The sequence below is a fragment of the Ambystoma mexicanum genome, chromosome 4p (genome assembly GCF_040938575.1).
Source record: "Ambystoma mexicanum isolate Mex_15411 chromosome 4p, UKY_AmexF1_1, whole genome shotgun sequence".
NCBI lineage: Eukaryota > Metazoa > Chordata > Amphibia > Caudata > Ambystomatidae > Ambystoma > Ambystoma mexicanum.
Genome location: NC_090927.1, coordinates 658,260,782 through 658,286,114, shown reverse-complemented (window position 1 = coordinate 658,286,114; position 25,333 = coordinate 658,260,782). Strand labels below are relative to the sequence as shown.

The following is a 25,333-nucleotide window of genomic DNA, read 5'->3' as shown; positions in this document are numbered from 1 at the left end:
GAATTAGGACTAGTTTCTCTGAGGATTCAGGTCTTAATATGTAGAGGTTGCCTCTATTTTAAATCTCACTGCTTCCCCCAATGCCTGCTGCTTCATTTTATGGGTATAAACTATGATTTGAAATCTTTTAATCATTTTGTAAAATTGAACAATGAATGTTTCATGGACACGAGTTGGAGTCCTGATCACACATGCAGTAAAACATTTGTAGTATTGAAGTCTATTTTTAAACATAAGCTCAAACAGTGTGACAGGATCAACAATTTTTTGCATCTCCAGACACTATGCAATTTTAAATACATTTCAAATATTAGCCATCAATACCTCAAAACACAACAGTATTCCTTGAAATTCTCATGTCCAGGTGTTCGTAACTTCATGATGAAACTGCGAGTAAATCACTACCAGAGCTTGCATTACAAGGTAGCCATACTAACATGCCTTTTGAACAATGAATATGCTTAGTATGCAAGCGACAGTCGAACATCGAATTACCAAGACAGGTTCTGGCGTCATGCCCTAAAATAGGAACAGTTTATATGGCTAGCCTATGTCGTTTTGTAGGTAACTATGATGCCACAAAAAGTGATGAATTTTGGAATTTCTGTTTAAATTCCAATCTCCAATCTGTACACATAGCACTATATAAGATACGGGGTGATATATCAAAGTATTTCAACACTGTGAGTACTAACAATTGAGGAAAAGGCCTGTTGTATTGTTTTGTTTGGTTCTGTCAATTAAGAGTAATGGAAAATGTCAGATGAAATGACACAAAATGGAATTAAATCAATTAACAAATTAATCATTCGGGTTTTAAGGGTTTCATAAAAATAATAATTATTTTTATTTGTAGCATGGATTTTTAGCTATTTTTAGCTGTTTAAAAAGAGGCTGTGGATACACTGTGAAAATTTGCTTTAATGACCATGATCTTTAATTGTGACATGTTGTGGTGGGTGGTGAGGTCACAAGAGGTGAGGTCTATATGTAACCCGAGACAAAGAAATGCTAAATGTCAAACCTTTAATGTTTTATATGTTCCAAATGTTTTACATGTCCTTTATGTTTCATATGTCTTATATATTTTACATGTGTTTGTAAAGGTTCATAATGGTTCAATACAAATAAATAAATAAATTATATAAAAGTGGGTATGCTTCCAATTGACTATGAGGTTTATTGGAAGCCACTCATGTTTTATCTTTGCCCAAATACTGATCTAGAACTGACAATCCATGAAACCATCATAAGGTCTATAGCAAATTATCATAAAGGCAGCAATTGGAAATAGTTGAAATCAGTAAAATTGTTATGAACAGAATTACACTTTGGCCACTTCTAGATTGACACTGCCCCCTTCTTTCACCCACCAAAAATATTATTAATGATGCGCTTAAAGATTTGGCTATTGTACGATTTCTTAATTCAATAGAAATAGACAAAAAGATGAGAGTGTATTGGAATATTAAAGATTATTGGGGCTTTATATTAAAGATTATTGGGGATTTGAAATCTATTTAACTTGGATAAGAGACCCTCTGCAGAGAAACATTTTAACAAAGTTCCAACTAGATGTTTTACCACTTGCTGTTTTTACTATTAAATGGGCTACAGGGAGCACCGCCTTTTGCCCTTTCTGTAAAGATACAATTGAAACACTGACCCATTTTATGTTTTGTTGTCCTTCATATTGATTTGTTCACCAAAAATGTCACTAGCCCCTGTAGAGGGATCTTGAAATTAAACAAAGTGGCTGTTAGGGCACTAAACACATGTTATCCTCACAAATTCTCCTTAGCCTTAGATGGATGTTTTAGTCTTGCTTTTCTTATTAGGAAGCATAACTTAAATCTGTTATCTTCCTTATATTTATACACTTTGAAGGCAGAGGTATTTGATTTTACACCCTGCTACAGTATGTATCACTTAGTACTTTGAATAGATTGTTGTATCGATTATGGTTGTGTTGGAATGTATTAGTGGTTTATATTTTCAGACATACATGTAATATATTTAAATATTGCACTGCACACTCTTTCATTTAAGATTGTTTGTGTTTTAATGTTTTTATAAATTGTATTATTTTCTTTATAATTATGATGTGGCTTTGATGGAATTTTCTGTCATAAAACCTTAATGGAATAAAGCTGGAATAAATCATCCCGTTTTCTTGGAATTAACCATTCAGTGGAGCTAAAAACGATGCTAGCATCAATAAAAGTATACTATTGTAGTCAATGATATGCATGCATTGCAAAGTATCCAACCAAACAAATTCAACTACTCCAGAATGGTGTGGCAAGTGAGATATGTCCAAACGAATCATGAACATATCTTGTCAGTGGTGACATCTACCATGCCTACGAGCAGACCAATACATATAAATGAGTACAATCTGTCTCACCAACAAAATTGACACGATACATAACTACATATCCAAACTCCTCTCCCACTTTCACCCCAAAAGCTCTCTGGGATTGTCCATAGATGTGAGATTACATTGGGTGCAGACCAAAAAATGTAAAGATCTGATCAAGTCTACTAGCGACTCATGACCCTTTACCTTGGAGTGGGGCTTCCGCTAAAACTCACAAGTTGCAGTGAAAAATGTTGTGCAATGCAGACAACACTAATTTGTTTAAAGATGCAAATCATCAAAACATGAGCTGAAATTCACAGAATGTTCTCACAGAGAGGGCACAAGGGACAATTTCCCAGAGGCAATGCCAATCTGCCTCCAATGGCAAACTTCTATTCCCCTTTTTCTCTATACCCTTTCTTCCCCACATGGTTGTCTTTTGCACACCCTGAAATGACCACATTGTGCATGGCAAATATAAAAATCAAAATAAATAAATACAAATCAGAAGATGCTAAAAGGAAATGTAGCGCATAGACTGCACTGAGGGTACCCGTATTCACTAATTATTTGCTGCCAAGATGTTCCATATTGACCTGGACATATTACACCTTTGTGGTGATGGGTTCTTCAAACAACAATTCTAAAATGACCCAGTAACATAATTTGAGAAGATACAATAATTTGCGAAACCCCGTCAGCAAGTTTCTCAGGAAACAGGGATATATACCCTGCCGTACCATTCACAACTTGAAAAACTATAGGGAGAGCAGGACATAAGAGTGGACGTTGGATTGTGTGAGTCAACTGAAAGAAGTAATGTTTTAGTCCTACATAAACCATAAAAATGGCATATTGTTCAAACTAAGCAAACACAGTTACTAGCCATTCTTGTTGGAAAGAGCACCAACACCTGAGGCTGTAATAAATATGTTGCCTTTTTTGGAGTTGTCAGATATTGCTTAAGTTATGCAAGATGTAACGCCACAGTAATTAGCACAATGTGTAATCCATCACGTCATTAACAATCCAAAGAGTTTCTTTGTTCATAACTGGTTTCTACGCTAGTAGGTCAGGGATTGCATATTATTGGAGAATAGACACCCACGACATGAGGGATAGCCAAGAGTAGAGCTGGGGAGGAGTGGAGACATTACCATGGCAATAAAATAAACAATACCGCGAGTCAGGTGTTTGTGAGAAAGCCAACTCGCTCCTGATTGCGAGAACGTGCCGACCTCGTGCGTGACATTGAGAGAATGAAATTGCATTTCGCACACAGCCCATGTGAAATTGATGAAGACAGATTCGAAATGCACATCTGCGGTGCCGGACGTGCCCTCGTTTCTGAAGCAGAGATCGCGGGAGCAATTAATGAGTTTGCTGTAGACTTATGCTTAGCCTAATCCATGTCATACTTGGTGACAGAAGAAAACAAGCGTCTCGTTATCTTAAAACAGACACATCACGAATTAGAGGGCGTCGTTTTCACATTCCAAATTTGTAATTTGAAAATGATTGGCCAGGCGACAGAATATGAAATGGAAGAAAAATTAGTGTTAAATTGGAGTGCAGCGTCAGTACAATTTATTCGCCTATTTCCACATATTGATATTCATGGATTGGTTTAAGCATTTAAATCTATATTTAGTGAAAGTCGCTCCGCAGATGAGAGCAGATACGCACTTGTCTGTTTCATATTTAGGATTCATTAATTTCTTTCCAAATATACAGTGATGAAATTGTGATGTACATGTCAATTGATTTCAGTGAAAGTGGGTGCTTTCATGTTGCTCTACATAATGCAACTTGGGTAGACAAGAATAGAGAGCTGTGTGGCGGTACAAATACACCATTAAAACAACTGTGAATTAATAGTAATGTCCGAACCAAATCTCTTGGCAATAATCTAGATTCTGTTCCACAGTGAGATTCACAGGGCAGACCAAGCTTCCTAGGACCTCTCTTGATCCTAAAGATCAGCAAAGGTCGGATGAGAATGACTAGTGTAAAGTTTATGGTCAGCGTCGGACTACGCAACGGAAAGTCGGTCAGGATGAAATGTAAGTGATGCCCCTTCTTCTGGGAAATTCCCCCAACATTTGGAAAATAGTGGTTAAGTGAGAGATAGCTGAGAGTTGGCTGAAGATCTCACGACAGAAAAAAGTAGTAAGTAGGCATAAATAACACATGTGATAAGGGGCACTTGTTTACATTTTCACTCTCTTAATAGTGGGATTATTCAACCTGTCTTGGTCTACAATACACATATCGCCAACAGCCACACCTGTATTGCACCTCCCACAAACAATATGTTCTCTCAGAACTTAAAGGAAGTTCAAATGACAGAACTCAGTGGGACCAACACTAGTGGCATCAGATAGCTAAAGGATTGTGGTGTGCCCAGATTGTGGACAGGTGTGTGCGGTGGGCACCAAACCTGCAGAAACATACTCTTGCTGCAGAATATGCAGGGATGTAACTTGTACGCTGTGCAGCCCTCCAACACTCATGTTCCAACATCCAACATGTCTTTGTGAAATACATTTGGTCACCTGTGGGATCTCAGGCATCTGCCGCAAAGATGATAACATCCTGATAGACATGCAATCTCTCAGAAAAACTACATGCTGTATTTCTGAAAATATATTCTTGACGGGTTTGAAACCATTGATTTTTTCAAGCATGGGTGAAAACATATTCTGCCACCACCATATGGGTGTAAAAAACATTATTGGGTAATAACAACACTTCTTAGCAATTAGTTCACCTCCTTATGGTGTAATATTTACCACAGTCAGTATTTTTTGAAACCCCTCATTAGATGAATATGTCACAATGCATAATTAGTATGGGCGGTAAAAGAAGGTAGCATTTGAAATGGTTCCTGCGTTTAAATCGAATGCTATACTCAGAATGAGCCTTTGGGTCTGATTCACATACGTGTTTCATAATGGCACAATCCCATTGGAAATCATGCCCGTTGTGTCGCTGTTGTAAATAACATGAAAGTATGAGGCAAAGAAAACATTTTACTGTTAAATATTAAATCGTCCATCCAAATCAGGCCTGTTTGATCATACTGACCGACAGCAATTTGGGACACATGGGCAAGGATCGTATCAGTTATGAAATAATGCTTTTTAATACATATATTGAAAAAACAAGTTATACAAGTTGCCTTTGCACCTACTTTAAGCTGCAAGTTTCTGTATTCCATGGAAATGCACCTTGCAAAGCTCGGATGTTCCCAGAAGGCCACTCCATGAAGACTGAGCGAGCAGCGTCTGCTGGTGGTGCCTGCGTCACACGAGAGAAAACACATGTGTAAGGCTAGAGACATCACGAGTGAAGTATAAGGAATCACATACAGAAGGAGCCTACTGGATTTAATACCATAGGCTCTTTTGTACTGTTTATTAGAGTAGAAAATGCAGTTGAGGAAATCCCTCCTGCGCCCTGCGGACAATTCATTTCCCATGGGCCAAGAATGGCAGATAAAGCCTTCAACACAACGACCTCGGTTCTGTGTCTGTGTTTGGTTAACGTTGCAGTGTCTACACTGAGAATAAAGGCAGGGAAGCAGAAGTTATATGAATGTCTCAATATGTTGCACTGCAAGAAGAGGAATATTTGATGAATCACAGAGACCATCTAAAATGCGGTGATCATTCTTGGCCTGCGTTTAGTACGGTCACGAGCAAAGTAAGTTCCTAGTGCAAACCCAAAACTGCTACCGTAAACATCCTTTCAAAGGGACTCAAAAAAGGGGAACAATGATTTGTTTTCTGAGCATAGTTGATGGGTGCCAAACTAACCAACAATGCAACGTATAGGTCTGCAATCTGTGGCTCTCTAGATGTTTCTGACTACAACTCCCATGATCCATAACCACTGCCTGTGATGGCTAGGGCAAGTTCTAGTCCAAACGTCTGGAGAGCCAAAGGTTGCAGGCCCTTGATATTGTGACTTATACATTTAGGAAACAAAATGAGGGTGGTACAGATGTATACATTTAAAATTATGTGACTGCATAATTTATTTCCGTCACTTGCACACTTTTTAGGCCGACCAGCCTCAGTTTCTTGATTGCTTTTGATTCACTCGAAGAAAGGGGTTCCTCGGTCTAGGCGCAGTTGTCGGACCACAAGGTTCACCTGCCAGAGGTGTCACAACCGCTAACCCGTGGCACTTTACAACAATTGATACTTTCTCGTAGGACTTCCTTGACAACACAGGTTTCCTCTCTGCATCTGTGTTATAAGTCCACTTATTCTTCTGATGCACTTTAATGACCTATTGCCTTTATCAACATGTGCCTCTCCCACACTGTCCTTTGTGGTATTTCTTCTGGTTGCCACCTTGCTTCCACACTATATAGTGTTTTGCTTTGTGCATTTTCCCATTTTGTTTGCAAATGCTGTTTCTTTAACTTTGTCTCATTCAGAAATGCTCTTCAGGTTCTGTTTCATTCATGCAATATTCTCATAACAACAACAACAACAGGTATGAGGCAAGGATAATAAAAATAGAGGAATGTGATAATGATGTGTTACTTAAATGGTGCTTACACCTACGTCCATTACAGAGAACATTTATACATTGTGAAGACATCATGAAGAAATACACAGACAACAGATTCAAAGTTCAAATAAAAATACTTTATTAACTTAAATGCCAGGATGGTGTAAGGCCTACCTTGCCATGTACTAAGTTGTGATTTCCCAACCTAAATAAACTAAGGATAGTCCGAGTCATTAAGTTCAACATAAAAGTCTGTCTGTGTCCAAAGCTTATAATTGTCCTCACAACTAAATTTAAATAATGTGTAGGGATGTTAGCAACCAAAGTGACAGCGTTCAAAGTAAAGTTCTGAGCTGCTTCTAGCTCCAGGCTTACTCCTGGGTTCCCTTCCTCCAAGTTCAATACAGTTCCACAAAATGGTCTCGAAGTTCCCTTCCCCAAGTTCAATACAGTTCCACAAAATGGTCTCGGGCTTCCCTTCCCCAAGTTCAAAACAGTTCCACAAATGGTCCCAGGGTTCCCTTGCCAAGTCAAACACATATCCACAAAATGATCTTGGGGTTCCATTTCGCCAAATTCAGCATAGTTCTACAAGGCTTCACAGTCAAATCCACTTGTTTGGCTTGCCTTTTATTTCCGTCACTTGCACACTTTTTAGGCCGACCAGCCTCAGTTTCTTGATTGCTTTTGATTCACTCCAAGAAAGGGGTTCCTCGGTCTAGGCGCAGTTGTCGGACCACAAGGTTCACCTGCCAGAGGTGTCACAACCGCTAACCCGTTGCACTTTACAACAATTGATACTTTCTCGTAGGACTTCCTTGACAACACAGGTTTCCTCTCTGCATCTGTGTTATAAGTCCACTTATTCTTCTGATGCACTTTAATGACCTATTGCCTTTATCAACATGTGCCTCTCACACACTGTCCTTTGTGGTATTTCTTCTGGTTGCCACCTTGCTTCCACACTATATAGTGTTTTGCTTTGTGCATTTTCCCATTTTGTTTGCAAATGCTGTTTCTTTAACTTTGTCTCATTCAGAAATGCTCTTCAGGTTCTGTTTCATTCATTCAATATTCTCATAACAACAACAACAGGTATGAGGCAAGGATAATCACAGCTAGTAAATCCTACGGAAAATGCAGTGAGTGTCCACAAAGTACAGCAAGCCTGCAAAGCACATGTCAGGAGAGAAGTCACTGTATACAGAATCCTCAGTGGCAGGAAGAACAATGAGCGACAAGTATGTAAACACGTTGAATTTTAAACTGCTTCAACATGCCCGCATAGAAATGGCAGAAATGGCGGCACACAGGGTGTTAGAAAGAGACAAACGAAAGACAGACAAGGTATGCTGCATAATTTCACAGGAACAGCCTCACAAAAAATACCATAGCCAGAAAAACGGCTAAAGTTAATCCAAAAAATATCACAAGAAAAACACATATAGAAGGTTTTTACAAACCAAGACAACTGAAGTTCTGCCTGCTCAACACCCGATCGCTAAACAAACATGCCCAAGATGTTCACGACCTAATCATCAGGGAATCAGTGGATGTAGCATGCATAACCGAGGCATGGTTGCGGGAACCCACTAAGTCTACATGCTCTATAGCAGTACCCCAAGTTTATGTGATATACCACAAAGACAGGCAATCAGGCACAGGGGGAGGAGTGGCCATGATAGCTAGAGGAGACAACATTTGTATGTTTTCATCTACGACCACCAGAGCAGGCTGTGAAATTTTGCATCTTAAACACTCTCCCACAGCAAACAGCAGCATCAACATTATTCTAATATACAGACCCCCATCACTTATCTTGGATTTTAAGGATGACATCACCCAACAACTTAATGCGCTGAAAGGCATAAACACTGCCAATTTGGTTCTAGGGGATGTCAATAGATGGTATGTAAACCCAAAAGACAAAGACGCAATCCAGCTAGAAAAAAACTTTAAACAACATTGACTTCCAAGTTAAGGACTCTGACCCAACCACGAAAAACGGCAACCAACTAGACTGGATTATCACAAAACAAATTAGAGACCAGTGACTTCTTAGTCACCTTCTCGCTCACGCTAAATGTGCCCTCTAAGCACAACATCAATAATTAACCCAAGAAAGGGATTAGCAGGAATTACAAAAAAATGTAACCACAACACCTAGAACAATGTATAGAGAATATACTCAAAGAATTTAAGGGAGATGACTCTTGCGATAAATTAATTGCTGAATCTAATTCACAGGCAAAGCAACTAGTGAACTTAATAGCACCCTCTGAGAAACAGATTACTAAGACCCAATAAAAACCACCAGAAATGGTTTAACACAGAACTGGTCGAGCTCAAAAGAGAAAAAAAGAGAAGAGAAGAGAAATGGCAAAAAACAACACAAGAAAATAAAGCCAGTTGTAAAAACAGTGAAAAGAAATACAGGAAATGCATCTGCGACACCAAGAAAAACATTTACAATGAACAAATACAACAGCTGAAGACTCTTCTAGCAAACTGTTCAAAGTCCTCGAAAGAATAGAAAAACCCAAAACTCTGACCCCCCCTCATTCTCTCTGTCCAGTAAAGACTGTGACAAGGTTCAAATAGCGTTTGCAGATAAAATAAGGAAAGCAAGGGCTGTACTCAATGAGGCAAAAAAAAGCCAGGTGGAACAGTAAATGGAACGGAGCCTATAATACAACAAGCAACCTTTAAATACCATGATATCAAGACAGAAGATATGCTCAAAACTCTCAAATCAATGAAACCTACCACATAAACTGATACTGGAGAAGGCCAATATTTTCATCCCCTATGTTACCAAAATGGTGAACCCCTCTTTTTGGTAAGGTTGTGTACCGATTGCTATCAAAAAAGTAACAATCACCCCTTTAGCCAAAAAACCTGAATTAGATCAAAGTGATCCGGGTAATCTAAGACCCATCACCAACTGTAACTTTCTACTAAAGGTATTAGACAAAATCACCACAAACCAACTTCAGGCATTCGTTGAAACCAACGAGGTCCCTCACAGCCAACTGTCAGGTTTCCAAGTGGCTCACAGTACCGATACGGCAATGCTAGATCTCCAATCCCACATGCTAAACATAGTGGAGAATGTAAAAACAGGGCTCCTACTTCTATTAGATATTAGGGCAGCCTTTGACTTACTGGAACACAGCCAACTTAGATATGCAAAAGAGAGAGGAGCAAACTGCTCCAAAGAGGCAATCAACTGGATATCCTCCTTTGTCTTGGTCAGGGAGTCAACGTTCCACTGGGGGATAACTTCTCTTTTTGGAGAAAAAATTAGCTGCAGTGCACCAGTGTATATTTAACTTGTATATCAAGTTTCTTTGTATGATCCTAGAGAAAATCTGCGTTTTTTTCACCAATTAAGCTGATGATACCCAACTAGTCATAGAACTAAGCGGTGACTACAACCAAGACAGTGTAATGTAAATAAACTATAAAAGTTAATTGAAATATGGATGACCAACAACTGGCTTTGTCCCAATGCTAAAAAGACAGAATTAATGATTTTTGGGACCAACACAGCTCGAGCAAGACTGAACCATCAATACAGTGTTTCAACATCAATGAGTCCCAAATCAAAGTTGTGAACAAAGTCAAAACTCTGGGGATGCACATGGAAGCATCACTGAGCGCAGAGTCTCAGGTCATGCATTTGACTAAGACCTGCTCATATTACCTGAGACTCTTACACAAAATATCCCCAGTTAAGAAAGGAAAATTGTGCTACAGTAGCAAGAGCGACCATATTGTCCAGGTTGCATTGCGGCATGGCCCCGTTACTAGGAGCAAACAAAAGGCACATTGCAAACTGTCAAAAAATACAAAATAGGGTTGAGAGAATCATTGTTAAGATTGGGACACTCCCGATGGTCACAAACATATGTGTTAATATGCAATCTTATATGCATGTATTGATTGTAATCATTTCATATTTCAGGTATTCACTGTTAGTTCTTTTACTTAAGTTTCCAACGTTAGTGTATACTTTCTTTAGTTATTATACAGCCAAGCAACACTTTGAGGTCAGCAGTCTCAAGTATAGAATGTTATCATATGTGGGAGGTACGAGAATGTCGAGAGGGCAGTTGGAGACTGATGCCTTGTGAGTGCCTGCTGTTGCGTTGTTCTCTGCTTAAAAATAAAGAGTTACAATATTGCCCTGCGTCGGGTCTCTTTTAACAATCATCAAAGGAAAAAGGAAAACAGAACACATCAGTGAAGATAGGAGAAATCTACACTGGCTTGCTTTCGAAGATAGTATTCAGTTCAAAGCCTTGACACTAGCCCATAGGTGCGTTCATGGGAAATCCCCAGCATACCTCAAGAAAAAACTGGTTAACTATGTACCGAGATGGGCACTCCGGTCTGAAGCTCAGGGCAACCTCATAACAACCAGTTTCAGAAAAACCGATGGACTCGGCAAAGCCTTTCACACCAAAGCTGCAAGCTTATGGAATAACCTCCTACCACAAATAAGACTAGAGCTCTCATACAGTACCTTTCAAAAGAAACTCAAGAACCACTTGTTCAGATAACTCTCTTAATTTAATCCAAAACCCGCCTGAAAATCTATAGACTAATGTTGTCCTGTGAACTGTGTGTCTAATGTGATTCTGCGTGTACATGTGGCGCCCTGATGCCTACAGGGTCCAGCACAGTATAAATAAATAAATGAATAAATATATTTTCTATAATTCAGCATTCATGCGTATTCCTGTTTGGCACCTTGTTTTGTATTCAATAATTCATCCTTGGTCCCATTCATCATTATTCAAAAATGTATCTCATACTTGGAAAATTGGTTGGTGTTCAGCATTCAAAAGTTTACTTTTTCAGTCTCCAGACCCATTTGTCTTACATTTTAGTTTGTTCGGGCTCTGCTGTCACCCACACCAAACCTAACCAGAGCCCTGACCTGAATGAACCTTCTCTGTCACTCACTAGTGTGTCACCACTCCTCCGGGTGCACTGGTCTTGTTTACAGGTTCTCCTTCTCTCTTTCAGGGCTACGGTGAGCAGCACTCACCCTCTCCAGTCTTTCCAGCAGTGGTTGGTGGCTTCTCATTGTTCCCCACTCCCAATGGGGAACACACAGCTATGGGATATGCTTAGCTGTAGACCCTCTCGCTGCCCACTGTGGCCAGGCATCTTCCTGGCTTTCCTTCTCTGTGTCCTTTTCACCAGCCCATATGTTGCCTGCTCCGCCTTGGATGGAAACGCTCTCCGGCTGAGCTGCTCTTCTCCTGTGCTGTCTCTACCTCCCTTTATACACATGCAAACAATTAACAGATTGCAGGTGTGAACACTCAGTATAACTTGCCTGGCCATAATTATTAAGACATGCCTGACCCTCACAATTCTTATCAGGCCACACCCTTGTCTCAGTACCAGAGTGTTGAAGTGAGCTGTTAGTGTTCACTACTCTCAGTCGCCTCTTCCTCGTCCCAGTACTTTGATTGGTATGAATGAGGAAAAATGAGGGGAGATGACTCACAACAGCCTATAAGGTCAGGGGAAGGGCAAAGTTGATTCTTATTAGAAAAGGGAGTATACCATGTCTCACCTGCGGATATCCTCTCCTCAATCCCCAAGGGATCTCCACATAGGTAATCCCCCCTTGCATCTCCAACCCCAGGGTCACAATGCAAAAGCGATCACCCAAACTCTGTTGGTATTAATTTATCGACCCCGGAAGGATGAATGGCTGAGTTTGCCCAGCCGGGATTTTAACCTGTGACCTGCAGATCACACATTGATCACAGCATTGAGCCCTCAACACAACAAGCTATCCTACTAGCAAAATAATACATTACATTTTCATAGAATTAAATAAGCTCAGTGGTTAGGTGCAACATTCCTTGAAGGCAATATTGTTAATTGGAAATAACCCATCGTGGCTCGCTAATCCTGATATGACCTGGGTCAGATAACAACTGGCTATTTTCCTTGTTTATACCAGCTTTGTGAGAACCTGCTGTATTTTAGACAGAACATTAAATCCTGGATTTGTTAGATGTACATTATTGATGGACCAACTGACCTTCTTTGGCTTACTCGTGTCTTTGTACTCACTTTGATACCTAACGCTCGCTACTGCCTGACAAATAACTCAAATCAAATCAGTCTCGGAAGCACAGTCTTTGAAGAACCAAGTGCTTTGCAGTACAAAGTTGTCGGATGCACTGAGAAGGATGTTTACTTTCTACAAATGATATGTTTCAGAACAAAAAAGAACATACGTAGAGCTGTCAGATAATCTTGGATGAACTCCCAGTCATAATGAATATGAGCACATCAGAAAGAATTTAATTTACTGAAGAAAACTTTTAGATTTCACTAAAGATCTCATTGGTGCAGAGTCAAACAATGCAGCACTTCAACTGTGTCAGTACAGGATGCTCCAAAGCCACATATGGTTAAATGATGTTTCAGCTGCATTGACATATTTGTATGACACAAATCCTGGATTTAGGTTCCAGTAAACATTCTTTGTCTCGACATATAGTCCGTAAATGAGGTTAAGTGTCCGATATGAGAAGGTCAAACCTCTGAAGAGCTTACTGGAAGTATCCTCTACTTCGTAACCATTTCATAGGCAGGCCTTAACAGGGATCAAGGCTAGAATGATGCTGTAATGGGCAAAATTGCAATATCCCCTAGTGTTAGTTTCCCCGAAATTCATAACTAACTCACCTGCAAAGAGAGTACCCACAAATATTCCTTCTCTTGACAAGCACGCACCCTCTTGAACCCGATCCATGACTAGGAATGCCCTCCCCATTCTCCAATTTTGCAAATCTCTCAAAATGTGACTTTTTCAATAACACCTGACCAAGGACTAATCCCAAAGGACGCAGCACAGACTGACCCACCCACAGAATGCAAAGCACAGTCCTGTGCTACTGTCAAAAGATGCCAGCCAAACGCTGGCTACCCATACCTTGTACAGCGCTCTGCTGCCCTTGAGCTAGGTCTGCATATTAAAGAATAAACTAAGATAAAATAACTATGTAATTTTAGGCATACCAATGTTTTTTCGTACCAATGTAATAATTTGGGGGTATTAAGTAGTGTCTTTCTGATTGTGCAATCACCCCTTCCTCATTTCCTGTGTTTTTGAATTTGGGAGCGTTCCTTTGTGCCACAGTTTAGTTCCGTTTGTAGAGCATCTCTTATGAACCATGAGTCAGAAGCAGTCCAGATTACAGGCTCGACAGCTTTACCTCTGTATCCAATTTGGTATTCTCATTTCCACCTGGGAGATACCAGATTCATGAAAAACTTTCTCAATCAAATAAAATGGCACCAAAAGTAAACACATCATCTAAGGACTTGGAGGGATGGTGGCATTTTTTTGTAATGAGTTTTGTAGAATGCAACATCCACTGTACAGAGCCCAGCATTCTTGAACAAAACAATGTGCCTCAACTCCATGTATTTGATGAGGAACTTGACCATAATGGTTACTATCAGTCAGCTTTCTGGCCAATGCAAGAGCATAGATGACTCTCTTAGTCCTGAGGTCCATGAACAATGGGTGATCAGGCAATATTATTCTACTGGCCATGGTTGGTGCTTTTGATTCCCAATACCATGCACATTAATTAGCATGGATTTTTTTTTTTTTGCTGGCGTGGTGTCAGGATTCTTTTTTGGCCCGGGTGTCAGAGATTGCAAGCCATGGGTAGGCATCCTTGCAGCAAATAATCAATCACTCTAGACTCACCCATTATGGAGGAGCTAAGGAGCCAGCCCAGTGAAACAGTGAGCACTCCCTCAGCTGCTTTATCCAGCTAATGGAGTGCTCCTGGGCTGTTTCCCTTTGACAGTTCAGTTTAGTTCCCCAGCCGCACATGCTCACTGAGCCATGCAAGTGCTGGGGCGTTTTGCTTCGCCAGCATTGCATAGCTCATTGGAAATGCTGGCTGGGGCACTGCATGTCTGTATGTCCGAGGGGGAGCTCCTGCGCCTCCTCGCACATACGGACAGAGCAGCTGGAGCAGGCCGTTTCAGCACCCACACACAGGCCAATGCAGAAGGTACGTTTATGTTCATTGTTTTTATTTAAACATGTGTATGGATGCGTTATGAGTGAGTGTATGGTGATGGATGCTCATGTGAATGATAGAGTGATTGCTGTATGAATGTGCAGCGCCTTGCATATACACATAATCATGTTCATTGTGTTAGGACCAGTGGGGCCCAGGGGACAGGGATGGTATCTTTTTACCGGACATCTATCATTCAAAACCCTCTGCCTTGTCCACAAGGCTTTCTGGGGCCTGGGTCCAAAATACCTTCAGCTATTCCTCCGCAAATACCTCCCCTCTCGAGCTCTTCACTCCTCTACCTCCAACTCCCTCAGGGTCAGTCGTTTATCAAAGAAACGAGCTGGGGGTAGATCTCCATCTTCGGCTGGGGCCTCCCTCTGGAACAGCGCCCTGCCACTCTAAAACTTGAGGAGAACCATCTTTCTTCCTGCACTTATCAGACCTACCCTGTCTGCTGCCTTAAACGTAGCACTTGCAAATTGCTGGCTGCACTACCACTGTTTGTTGCCTTTATTATTTATTTATTGTTATTTATCTGTTTCTCCTCTGCTTCGCACTTTCCACTTCTCCCCCCTTCCATGCACTTTTCCCCTCACACTTGCGCGTTCTCAATGTCACTGGGCCTAGTAAGATCGCTGTTTTATTCTCCTCTGTTCCCCTCCCTTGCCTTGTCACGCTCTGAAACACTTGTGTACGAGCGCGATAGAAATAAAATATCAATGCCTGCCCCCTGGACTCCCAGCAACAATTGCAAACTGTTTGGCTATTTACCCATTTTTTGTTAAAAGTATGCTCTACAATGCAACATTTTAACCTATTATTTAAAAAAAAATTCACAGGGGGAAACCCCCCCGAACCTCCCCTTAATGCCCCTCCACTTAAAAAAGATTCACCAGCCGCCACTGGCCCTCAGACTGTGTTGGGAACGGGATGGGGGAACCGAGGGACTATGGTGGGAGCACAATGGGCGGGAACCATGGGATAGTGATGGGAGCAGAGTGGGGTGTGTGATGGGGTGGGGAGAGACCAGCCACTGGGTAGGAGTGGGATGAGGGAGCCCAGCGACTTTGATGGGAGCAGGTGATGGCGCGCAATATATACTGTCCATTTGGCATTTCTGGGGGGTCCCGACCTGCCCAAATTTTGCTCAGGGGGGCCCTGGCCAAAAAAGTTTGAAGACCACTGCTCTAGAGGGCAGGTGAGAAAATGGGAATACACATGGAACCAATGTACAGGGCTGTCATGCACACAGTGTTGATCCTTTGTCCCCAGACCAATCATATTTGCAAAACACAGATCATGTCTCACTCTTTGCATAATCCACAAAGCCCACATATTTTTCTGCTTCCAGGCCTTGAAAGAGCATCACCTACCTCCACTACAGTGTTGACCAATCAATGTGTAGGGTATAGTAGTTGTCTTGTTGGAGGAAATCAACATCAAGTCCATTGGAGGGCCCTCCCCTCGGACACATTGATAGAAATGTAGGTTACTGACCTCGGTTTGTTCTGAATGCCATAGCTGGACATAGGTATGACGATCCAAAGAACTGCTAGGAGATTATATAAGGAGTCCCAGAAGACCAGCCTATCCCCCTCACTTAACACACTTTGGGAGAAGGATGTGTTTGCTCACAACTCCAGCAGAATGCCACTTTATAAAATGTGAAGAAGATCATGAGTGCAGATGATTTTTCAAAGAAGGAGAGATAATGTTTTCAGAAATCTGCTATTTTGGAAGCAGATTCTAGGGACCACTGAAATATCTTTGAGCGATCATTCAAGCACGTTTGGAACTCTTGTGAGATATTGTGTGAAAAAAACAAGATGTCCAAATTCCTGGACTCATGTTAAATTTCCTGCTTCATTACCACATCTCACAGCTGAGAACCACCCTCACCAACTGACCATGTATTTAACATGGTTTTGGGATCTGTGTCCAAAATTGTATGACCCTAATTAGAATGTTTGTGACTTCGTTGTATCTCCTTTAAGCATAATATTGAGGAGTTGCATACGTCCTTGATTGGATACAAATGAAAACTTCCAATGCCAAAGTTCATCCAGAGCACTTCGAGACTACACCAAAGATGTTGGCATTGGGATTACCATCTGGCCAAATAATGCCCATCATGTTCTTGCGGGTATGTACTCTGCCAAAGAAGCTATGCCACTCCACGTGCTGGTCTATAGTCATGCATAAGCTTAAAATACGTTTGTACCAGTCACATTTCCTGTGTAAATCCACAGGGTACTGCCTGGTACACGCCTCTAGTTTAGCAGAATTCTTGCAAGTGAGCCTACATGAAGATCATCAATAATAAACTGCCAGACATACAACAGGACAACGTTTGCCTCGGTTAGTAATTAATGGAGAATGGCCTGAAGCTAAGACAGCATTACTTTTTCATGTTACATTTTTTTAAGGGTTGTAAGAGGAAATACACATTTTGCACACATACCCACCCGACCTGCCATTTTTTATTAACTTCCGTTTAGAACGCTGTTACATTTAACACTATGAGAACGAGTGAGAGTTCTATGATTGCACTGTGGAGAATGTAATATGGTGATTCCTTTTTGGAAGTGGGAAGACTTCAAATCAAACGTTGGTTGTAATATGGTGCTGGTCATGACTATTGTAATCTTATGGCAGAAAGAGATCTGGGTCCCAACAACTAGCACATTTGCTATCAATGCTGGAATGCAGTGGGGTGCACTCAGTTAATGAGGCCACTGACGTGGTCACTAGATTTCTGCAGGTGCCCTGATAATAATGATCACCATTCTGGAGCATCACGGGCATACATAACTCTCCTTCTCCCAGTAGTGAATGTGCCCACACCAATCTCCACTCCCAGTTCTGTATTGCTACCAATGCGGAGAAGGCGTGTGCATCGTCTGCATACATATGGTTTCATATTTGGTGTTGTGTGATAATCTGTGCAACAGGCAGCATAGTACAATTGTAACATGCACAGAGAACCCAACAGAATGCTGCTGATTGTTCATGATTTGTGGTTATATGTTTATTTCCTCTCAAATTGCTTATGTTACATCTGCTCAAGAAGTAATTCTTGTGAATTCGTTTATGTGACTGATTTTGCACATGCCCACTGTTCCTGCATCTTGTGATAATAGAGTGCCATTTAGTCAATGTGACAATAATAGTACATTTTGAACATAAGAGTATTGCCAATGGATGTAACAAAGAGTTCAGGGAACAATAATCTGAACATTGGGGAAGGGGATGCATGACATACTTGTTACATGAACTACCTGTGACATAGAAAATGGTTTCGTGTCATTGCTTTAAATACAATGCACTAAAAAGGAAGGGCAGTATGAAAAGTGTGAAGTCATGCTAGTGTTGAGATAACGTGGTCATGGGATCAATCAAATGAGAATATTTTTTGTAATGCCATTTTGGTGAGCATACAATCGAGTATTTATTTATTTATTTGAATTTGTATAACGCACTACAGCCCATAGGCATTGAGTCGCTGAATATTTACTGCTTAGCAAAATGATGCACCACCCACTTGAGTTCAGCAACATGAAAACATAATTCCCACTTGAAATAAGCAGCTAAATGATTTAAAATTAGGAGAAGAAGAATAGGACAATCATTCGGGATACCAAGAAGAGACCCATAGCCTAGGAGTTTGCAAAAATAAAGACATGGAAGCATTGGTAAAACGCGTATGCAAGGAAAGCAACATTATTAAGGAATTAAAATTGTTTAACAAGTATACGACGTGGACATCGTATTGGAAAACTGTGACACAAGACAACTACATTCCATAACTGAAACACACTTTATATGTTTGGCAAGTAAGACTATTGGAACAATCAATAATATGACAAACCATTGAATAGGAGTGAATTTACTTCCTCGTACCACCACCACAGAACACACTTTTCTCATTGTATGACATTTGAGTGTGTAATTTTTCTGTTGGTTTTTCATTATTTTTCACCAGGCACAGCCCAGGCAATACACATATGAGGTCAGACAGCCTACATTAATAGGCAGGTCAGTGGGGCCAATAGTAGTGAAGCTGTCACACTTTGGCTGTTCCATTTGCAAATTCTTATTTTAAGGTACCGGCAGAAGCTCTTAATATTTTACTAGTCCTTGGTACAGTTTAGATTTCTCGAGTTGTGACTTCTGCAATCTGTCTAAATTACTTTTCAATTTGGGTGCAGCTTTAATTGATCATTTATGATCTATTATCTGCAAATATGTTTCTAACGAAGAGTTTTGGCTTGCTAATCATTATTTAAAGTTTATATATTTTGTTTTGGCTCTGAATAATTCTAAGATATTTTGGATTATATTTGCATGGAGTATTGCTTCTGAATAAGCCCGAAGTCACATGTGTGTGATGACATACTATTGTACATTTTGGTATGGTGAGTTTCAGTATTCGATTATTGTTTGAGGTCTGCTTTGCCTGCTTGAGAGGATGCACAATACTCAATCTAAAGCTCCACCTTTGATTCTGAGGCTAACCTTAAGTCCTGCAGAGGTCGTGCGTACATGTATTGACAAATACGTATTCACTTGTTTCAAACTAAATACCACCTGCAGTGCCACTCCCTTTCAAACTACCCCTCTATGGCAGAAAATATGTGTCTCAATGTGGTTGGTGGATAGCTTGGCATCTTTAACTGTAGGTTTACAAGATAAAAAAACAAGTTTTACAGAAGGTAACAAAGGAGAATGGTGGGAAAATGGGCTCTTGGTCTCAGTTCTTTATTTGGTCCAGAACCTTATTATTGTGTTTTTTTTTAAAGCTAAATGCAATTGTATCTATATTTAGGAGTTGCACTGTGATAGATTAACAAAAATGTATACCTCTAGCTAACTTCAAAATTGACTTTAAAATAAAGCTCAACAATGATAGGCAATTGTTATTCTGTTTGAAGTACTTCTATACATCAGTGTGAAGTATCTGAATTAAGATGAATGAAGTTGAAGTGGAAAACAACCATAACTAAATGTTTAAGGAGAACAAACTTAAACAATGTTATAAACACATGTAAAACACACCTACTTTCCATGTAACGAAAGGAAATGGTTGCCCTGCTAAAGGCCAACAACATCATGTTGAAAGCGGAAATTACTTTAGCTTATTGTGTTACTCTGATCTTCTGCTAAGAACATTCAAACAATGTGGATGTTCTCTAAAGCAAATGTTAATGCTCAAAGCTTCCACGCGTGCTTTTGTTCTCTGGTAAAACCCTCCAGAATGAGCAGTGTGGGGCTTTATTGTGTGTATATGATCACAGGGAAAAAACATGTTCAACTCAGTTTAAGTTCATTCAGAAACAAATCTATCAAACTCAGAAAAGCAAATAAAAAACCATTAAAGCATTTCCAGAATATAAAATAAATGGGTCAATACATTAAATACACTTATCATAAAAACACGAAAACATAGAACTACTAAATACACATTTTGAAATAAAGATATTTCATTAAAACACAATTGACAGAAAAAGTGCCAGTGCCTCTGTGCCCATTGATTAGCTTTAAACCTACATCATACAACTAATCTGAGTGGCTGTCTCTGTTTCCATGCCCGACCAAGTATACAAGTATTAAGACACACACAAGATTTTGTACAGGAAAGCTGATCTTCTACATAAAAATAGAACCGTCTTTATTGTATACACATTGGGTCTCATTACGAGTCACCCGGTATGGAAATAACGGTGACTGTAAACCCACCGCCACCATTGTTTCCATACCGGGTGATCCCGAGTTCCGCAGGCGGGAGGTGTCATTCCCGCCAGGTCTGACCTGGCGGGTTTAACCCCACCCGCCTGCAGGCGGATGTGGAAACATCGGCACCATCACGAGATGGTGCCGGTGTTTCCACTTCCCCATTCCCATTGAGTCCTATGGGACTCAATGGGAATGAGGATTTACCGAATTCCGCCTCCGGAATTCCCGGATCACCGAGGTCGTTATGCCCTGGTAATTCCGGGAATCACGGAGGAGGAATGGTAAGACGAGTCCGGCTGTAACCTGCCGGAATTTCAGGCATGGTTACCGCCGGACTCGTAATGAGGCCCATTGACACTTATCAGAATGCAATACCTTCAAGCTCTCATAAACATTGGGAATACAAAAACAAACATGTATAATGTCATCTCCTATATTATGGTTGTGAAAGTAACAACTTCCTGAACTTTTTGCCAATTTCTTGTAAATACCGCAAGGTGTAGGGTTCCCCATCTCCCACTCTATAGAATCCACATTTTCCTCATACGCATCACAATTGTTTACCTCCAAAAGACAGACTCTGTTAGCATATCATCAGAATTAAATCTATTAAGTACCACGCCCTAAACATCATCTTAGCTATTGCATAATCTGCTCATTGATATGATTGGGTCATTCCCAGAGGTCAGTCATACCTTTTTCCATCAGAGTACTCTTACCCAATAGCATGAGCTAGCTCTGCAGGCCCTTAGGAGGCCTTTTATTGCATTAGACTATATCTCAAGGCATGGCAACTCCATTACACCACCTAATACAGCAACAATTTTAGTTTGATGACATAAGCCACTTCTAAATCACCCAGTTCCAGAAACACTGGTATATGGCCCGATTCAGAGAGTGTTTTCCAATGGGACTGCACCATTATAAAATGCTTTTTTGAATCAGGCCCATAATAAGGGCACTATGAGAAGGCCCATTGTCCACTTGAGGGTGTATTTTCTTTAACTTATGGAGTTCCATATGGTGGTGCTTACCATACGTCAGGATCATAATTTTCTCAAAAAACCTTTCCCAATGGCCCTGCCATATCTACCCATTGGCACAGGGCTTTGGTAACCTGGTCCCTCCAGTCAGTCTCTTTCTTAGAACAAATACCAAAATATGAAAAGTTGTGAACTCGGTCTATATGAGTATCATAACACTTGCTGAGTATGCATGCCATACACTGTGCTTTAGTTCTATTAAGGAGGAGGCCTCTCCTGCTACACATTCAATCAAGAAAATTAAGCTATGGCATCCAACATAGCGTCTTAGCAAACAAAACAACATCATCAGTGAATAGTAATATGGCTCTTTGCTCTATTTAGCAGGGACACGTCAACTTCCAATTCTATAATAATGACTTCAATGTGATTGATATAAAGTGAAAAGAGGAGAGGGGCCAGCACACACCCCTGTCTAATGCCCCTAACCATGAGAAATGTGCTTGTCCTTTCCCACCTGGCCCTCAACCACAACATACTATTTTATCGAATACATCACATATAGTGTCTACTATTTTATGGGGAACTCTTGCAGTTGTAAACATGGTAAAGTGTCAAACACAGCTTGTAGTTCAACACAAGCCAGATAGATTGCAAGTTTGGCCAAAACTACACTTTTTGGATTGACAGGTTGCATTGAAAAACTTGATCTAAAGTTGAAATGCCCTGATGAAACCCAACTGGCAAATGAGATCAAATTCCCTTTCGATGGAACCAAAGTCCTAAGTGGGCTGATATGATTTCTCCATAGACTCTTTCGAGACAATCTAGTAAAGAAATCGCTCAGTCGTTCTGTGGGTTACCCCTTTCCCACTCTTGTGGAAGGGTATGATCTCCATCCCCATCCAGCTCTCGGCACAGTTCAGGCTACTAGTCATACCCTTAATTACCTTTGTCTGAAATGAAACCCATGTGACTAGTCCTGTTTGATTAACTCTATGGGCACCATGCCCACGCCGAGAGCTTTGCAGACTTTCTGTACTTGCATGGCTACAGCAACTTCATTAGATGCAAATGCCATTCTATTATTTTGGGATTATTTTGGGATGCCTGTTTAATATTAGAATCACCAGCCAACATCCTACTGTCCTCACTCTTGTAAAGTGTCTCAAAGTGAGAGAACCAAACTTCTTCTTGAATTACACTCCCGTGTTTGCCACACCCATCGTTATTACCGTTCGTTAATATGCGCCACAATTCTCATTGGTTATTATTCTTCACAGACATTCTTTGAGAATTACCATGAGAGAATTCCCATGTTCTATTGCATTCTTGCTTTTTCGTTTACCTCATTCTTCTTCTGCAGATTCAGATATACCTCCTTGCTCAGTATTATGATTTTAAGGACAGATATGAGTGTTTGTTTTATTATTTCAGAATCATTATCAAACCAGCTATTTTACATCAAATTGTTGGCTCTAACCTGTGTACAATCCTTTATTACATACGGCCTGAATATATCGTCTGATTATGAAAGACACATGTGGTAGAATATGAGTGCACAAATGACCCTAACAACAAAAAATCTTCTACCAATAGAATAATTACACTCTGCAGGTGGTGGATTATGTCATTATTTACATCTGGCCAACATATTGCCGGATTAGTATTTAGTTGCCACACCATTCAAATAGGCATTTGTTTCTGGGTTATTACATGGGATAGATGTTACAAGTCTGAGTGGATCATGGTCATGCATGTTGTGACATCCAAAACTACAAATATTCAACAAAGAGCCTGGTCTACCATAATATAGTGCATGTGGTTTTTTAATCATTGGCATTCAAAAAGTAAGGTCCACAGGTACATCTCTCGCCAATCTGCCAGTGTAAGCCCTCAAAATATGTTAACATGCATTGCTTTATTGGTGGCATCTCAGATATATCATGTATACGTGGCAGTTTATAGGGAGTCATTACAAGGTAGGTGGTAACCATGCCACTATTAGCGGCATGGCTACCCCTTCACCTGGTACCGGGTCCGGGATCCTTGAATGAGGAATTACCGGCCATTCCGACCTTGGAGGGCCAAGTAATTCCTCATTCAAGGAACCCATCCCCATTCCCATTCGAGCCCCCATAGGGCTCAATCGGAATGGGGAGGGCAATAACAACAGGCCCTTTAATAACGGGCCTGTTGTTAGCACCCTGGTCTGCTTGCGGGACCTGCTAAAGGTGCCTGGTAAAACCAGGTGCCCTTAGTTGGTTCCCGCAAGCAGACTCGTAATGAGGCGGTAAGGGGTTGATGGCTCCGGCACCTTTACCGGCGCCGTTAACCCCTTAGCGCCTCACTCGTAATGACCCCCATAGACCTGGGATCTGCTGCATCCTCATCAAGTTGTTCCTCATGTGATCCTGATCAAGAGCAAATGCCCACCAATTCACCTATTCTGCTGTTGTCAAATGCTCAGTGTTTATTTGTGGGGGGGTTGTCTTGCAGGACTCAGCCCCAACACTTATTTCTGAACCTCAGAACTTATTTTTAAGGCCAGCTTGATTATTTTGTAGAGTTCTGGCAACTTTATTATGTTTTCTTTCAGTCAGGCATAGTAACATAACAATCAACAACATCGTGCACTGGCCAGGGTCTCTGTATACTGGGCTGGCACATTTTTATTCACAAACCTGGTGACCCAGGTTGGCTGGGTAGGACTATTTATCCATTTTCATGAAAAGCAATGAGATGCAAGGTGACAATCCTGGGCACTAATGCTGGCCATGTCCATACACTGCTCCACTCAGTCTGCATGACATTTCTGCAAATTCTCTAGTGTAATAACCAGCATGTTGGGTTGACAACAACAGGACAGTCACTAGCCAACAGCCCCAACAAATTCAGTGAAAAGACCCATATGAAACAGGAGAGTAAGTCATGACTGCCAACGTATGCAAGAAGATCTTGCTGCAGCGTTTGACAGGCAACTCATCAGTTCAGTAATGATTTTTCCTACGTTCATCCAATTTACCATAGGAGAATTTTTGCTCTTTTTTCCTGTGGTTAGATTTATTTATTGTATTTATTTATGTTTTGCATTTGGTGCAGTACATTGAACCCTTGGTTATCTATGCGCTAGTTACATTGTGAGACCAAACAAACACAGAATACAGAGAATACAAGAAAAAAATGGGAAACACACCAGGGACGGAGGGGTATCATGGTGTTTTAAAGTCTTTGTTCAAAGAGCAAGGGGAGGGAAGGGGAGACAGGAATCTAATTGCCTTAGCATGTGAGCTAAGGGAGCTTTTATGCAAAAAAGCCATGTTTTTAGATTTTTTCTGAAGGTCCAGTAGAAAGGTTTCTTTCTCAGGGTGATGGGGAGATTGTTCCAGAGCTTGGTAGCCAGGAAAAGGAAAGCTCTGTCCTCCTGCGGGTCTTTCTGGTGAAGGTGGGTTTTGGCCGCAGAAGATGTTTGGATCCGTTGCGTCAATGTCAAATACCTTATAGGCTGGGTCCATGCTGCGCAGGGTGGAGTTAGAGCCTACATTGAGGATCTCAGTTTTGTCATCGTTCAGGCATAACTGCTGGGTTGCCATCCAGTTTTGGACAATGTCATAAACTGAGTGGATGGTTGCAGCGTCATAGTGGTAGGT

The 25,333-nt window shown here is 40.8% G+C and overlaps 1 protein-coding gene across 7 annotated transcripts in view; it reads right to left on the bottom strand.

Moving 5' to 3' along the window:
- The window catches only part of ADGRB3 (adhesion G protein-coupled receptor B3), a 1,879,974-nt gene that overhangs the window by 987,406 nt on the left and 867,235 nt on the right, over window positions 1-25,333 (bottom strand). For all 7 annotated transcript variants that reach the window (XM_069606193.1, XM_069606199.1, XM_069606200.1 and 4 more), the window contains one exon: window positions 5,556-5,662. In XM_069606193.1, coding sequence (XP_069462294.1) covers window positions 5,556-5,662 — 107 coding nt within the window. The remainder of the gene's footprint in view (window positions 1-5,555; window positions 5,663-25,333) is intronic.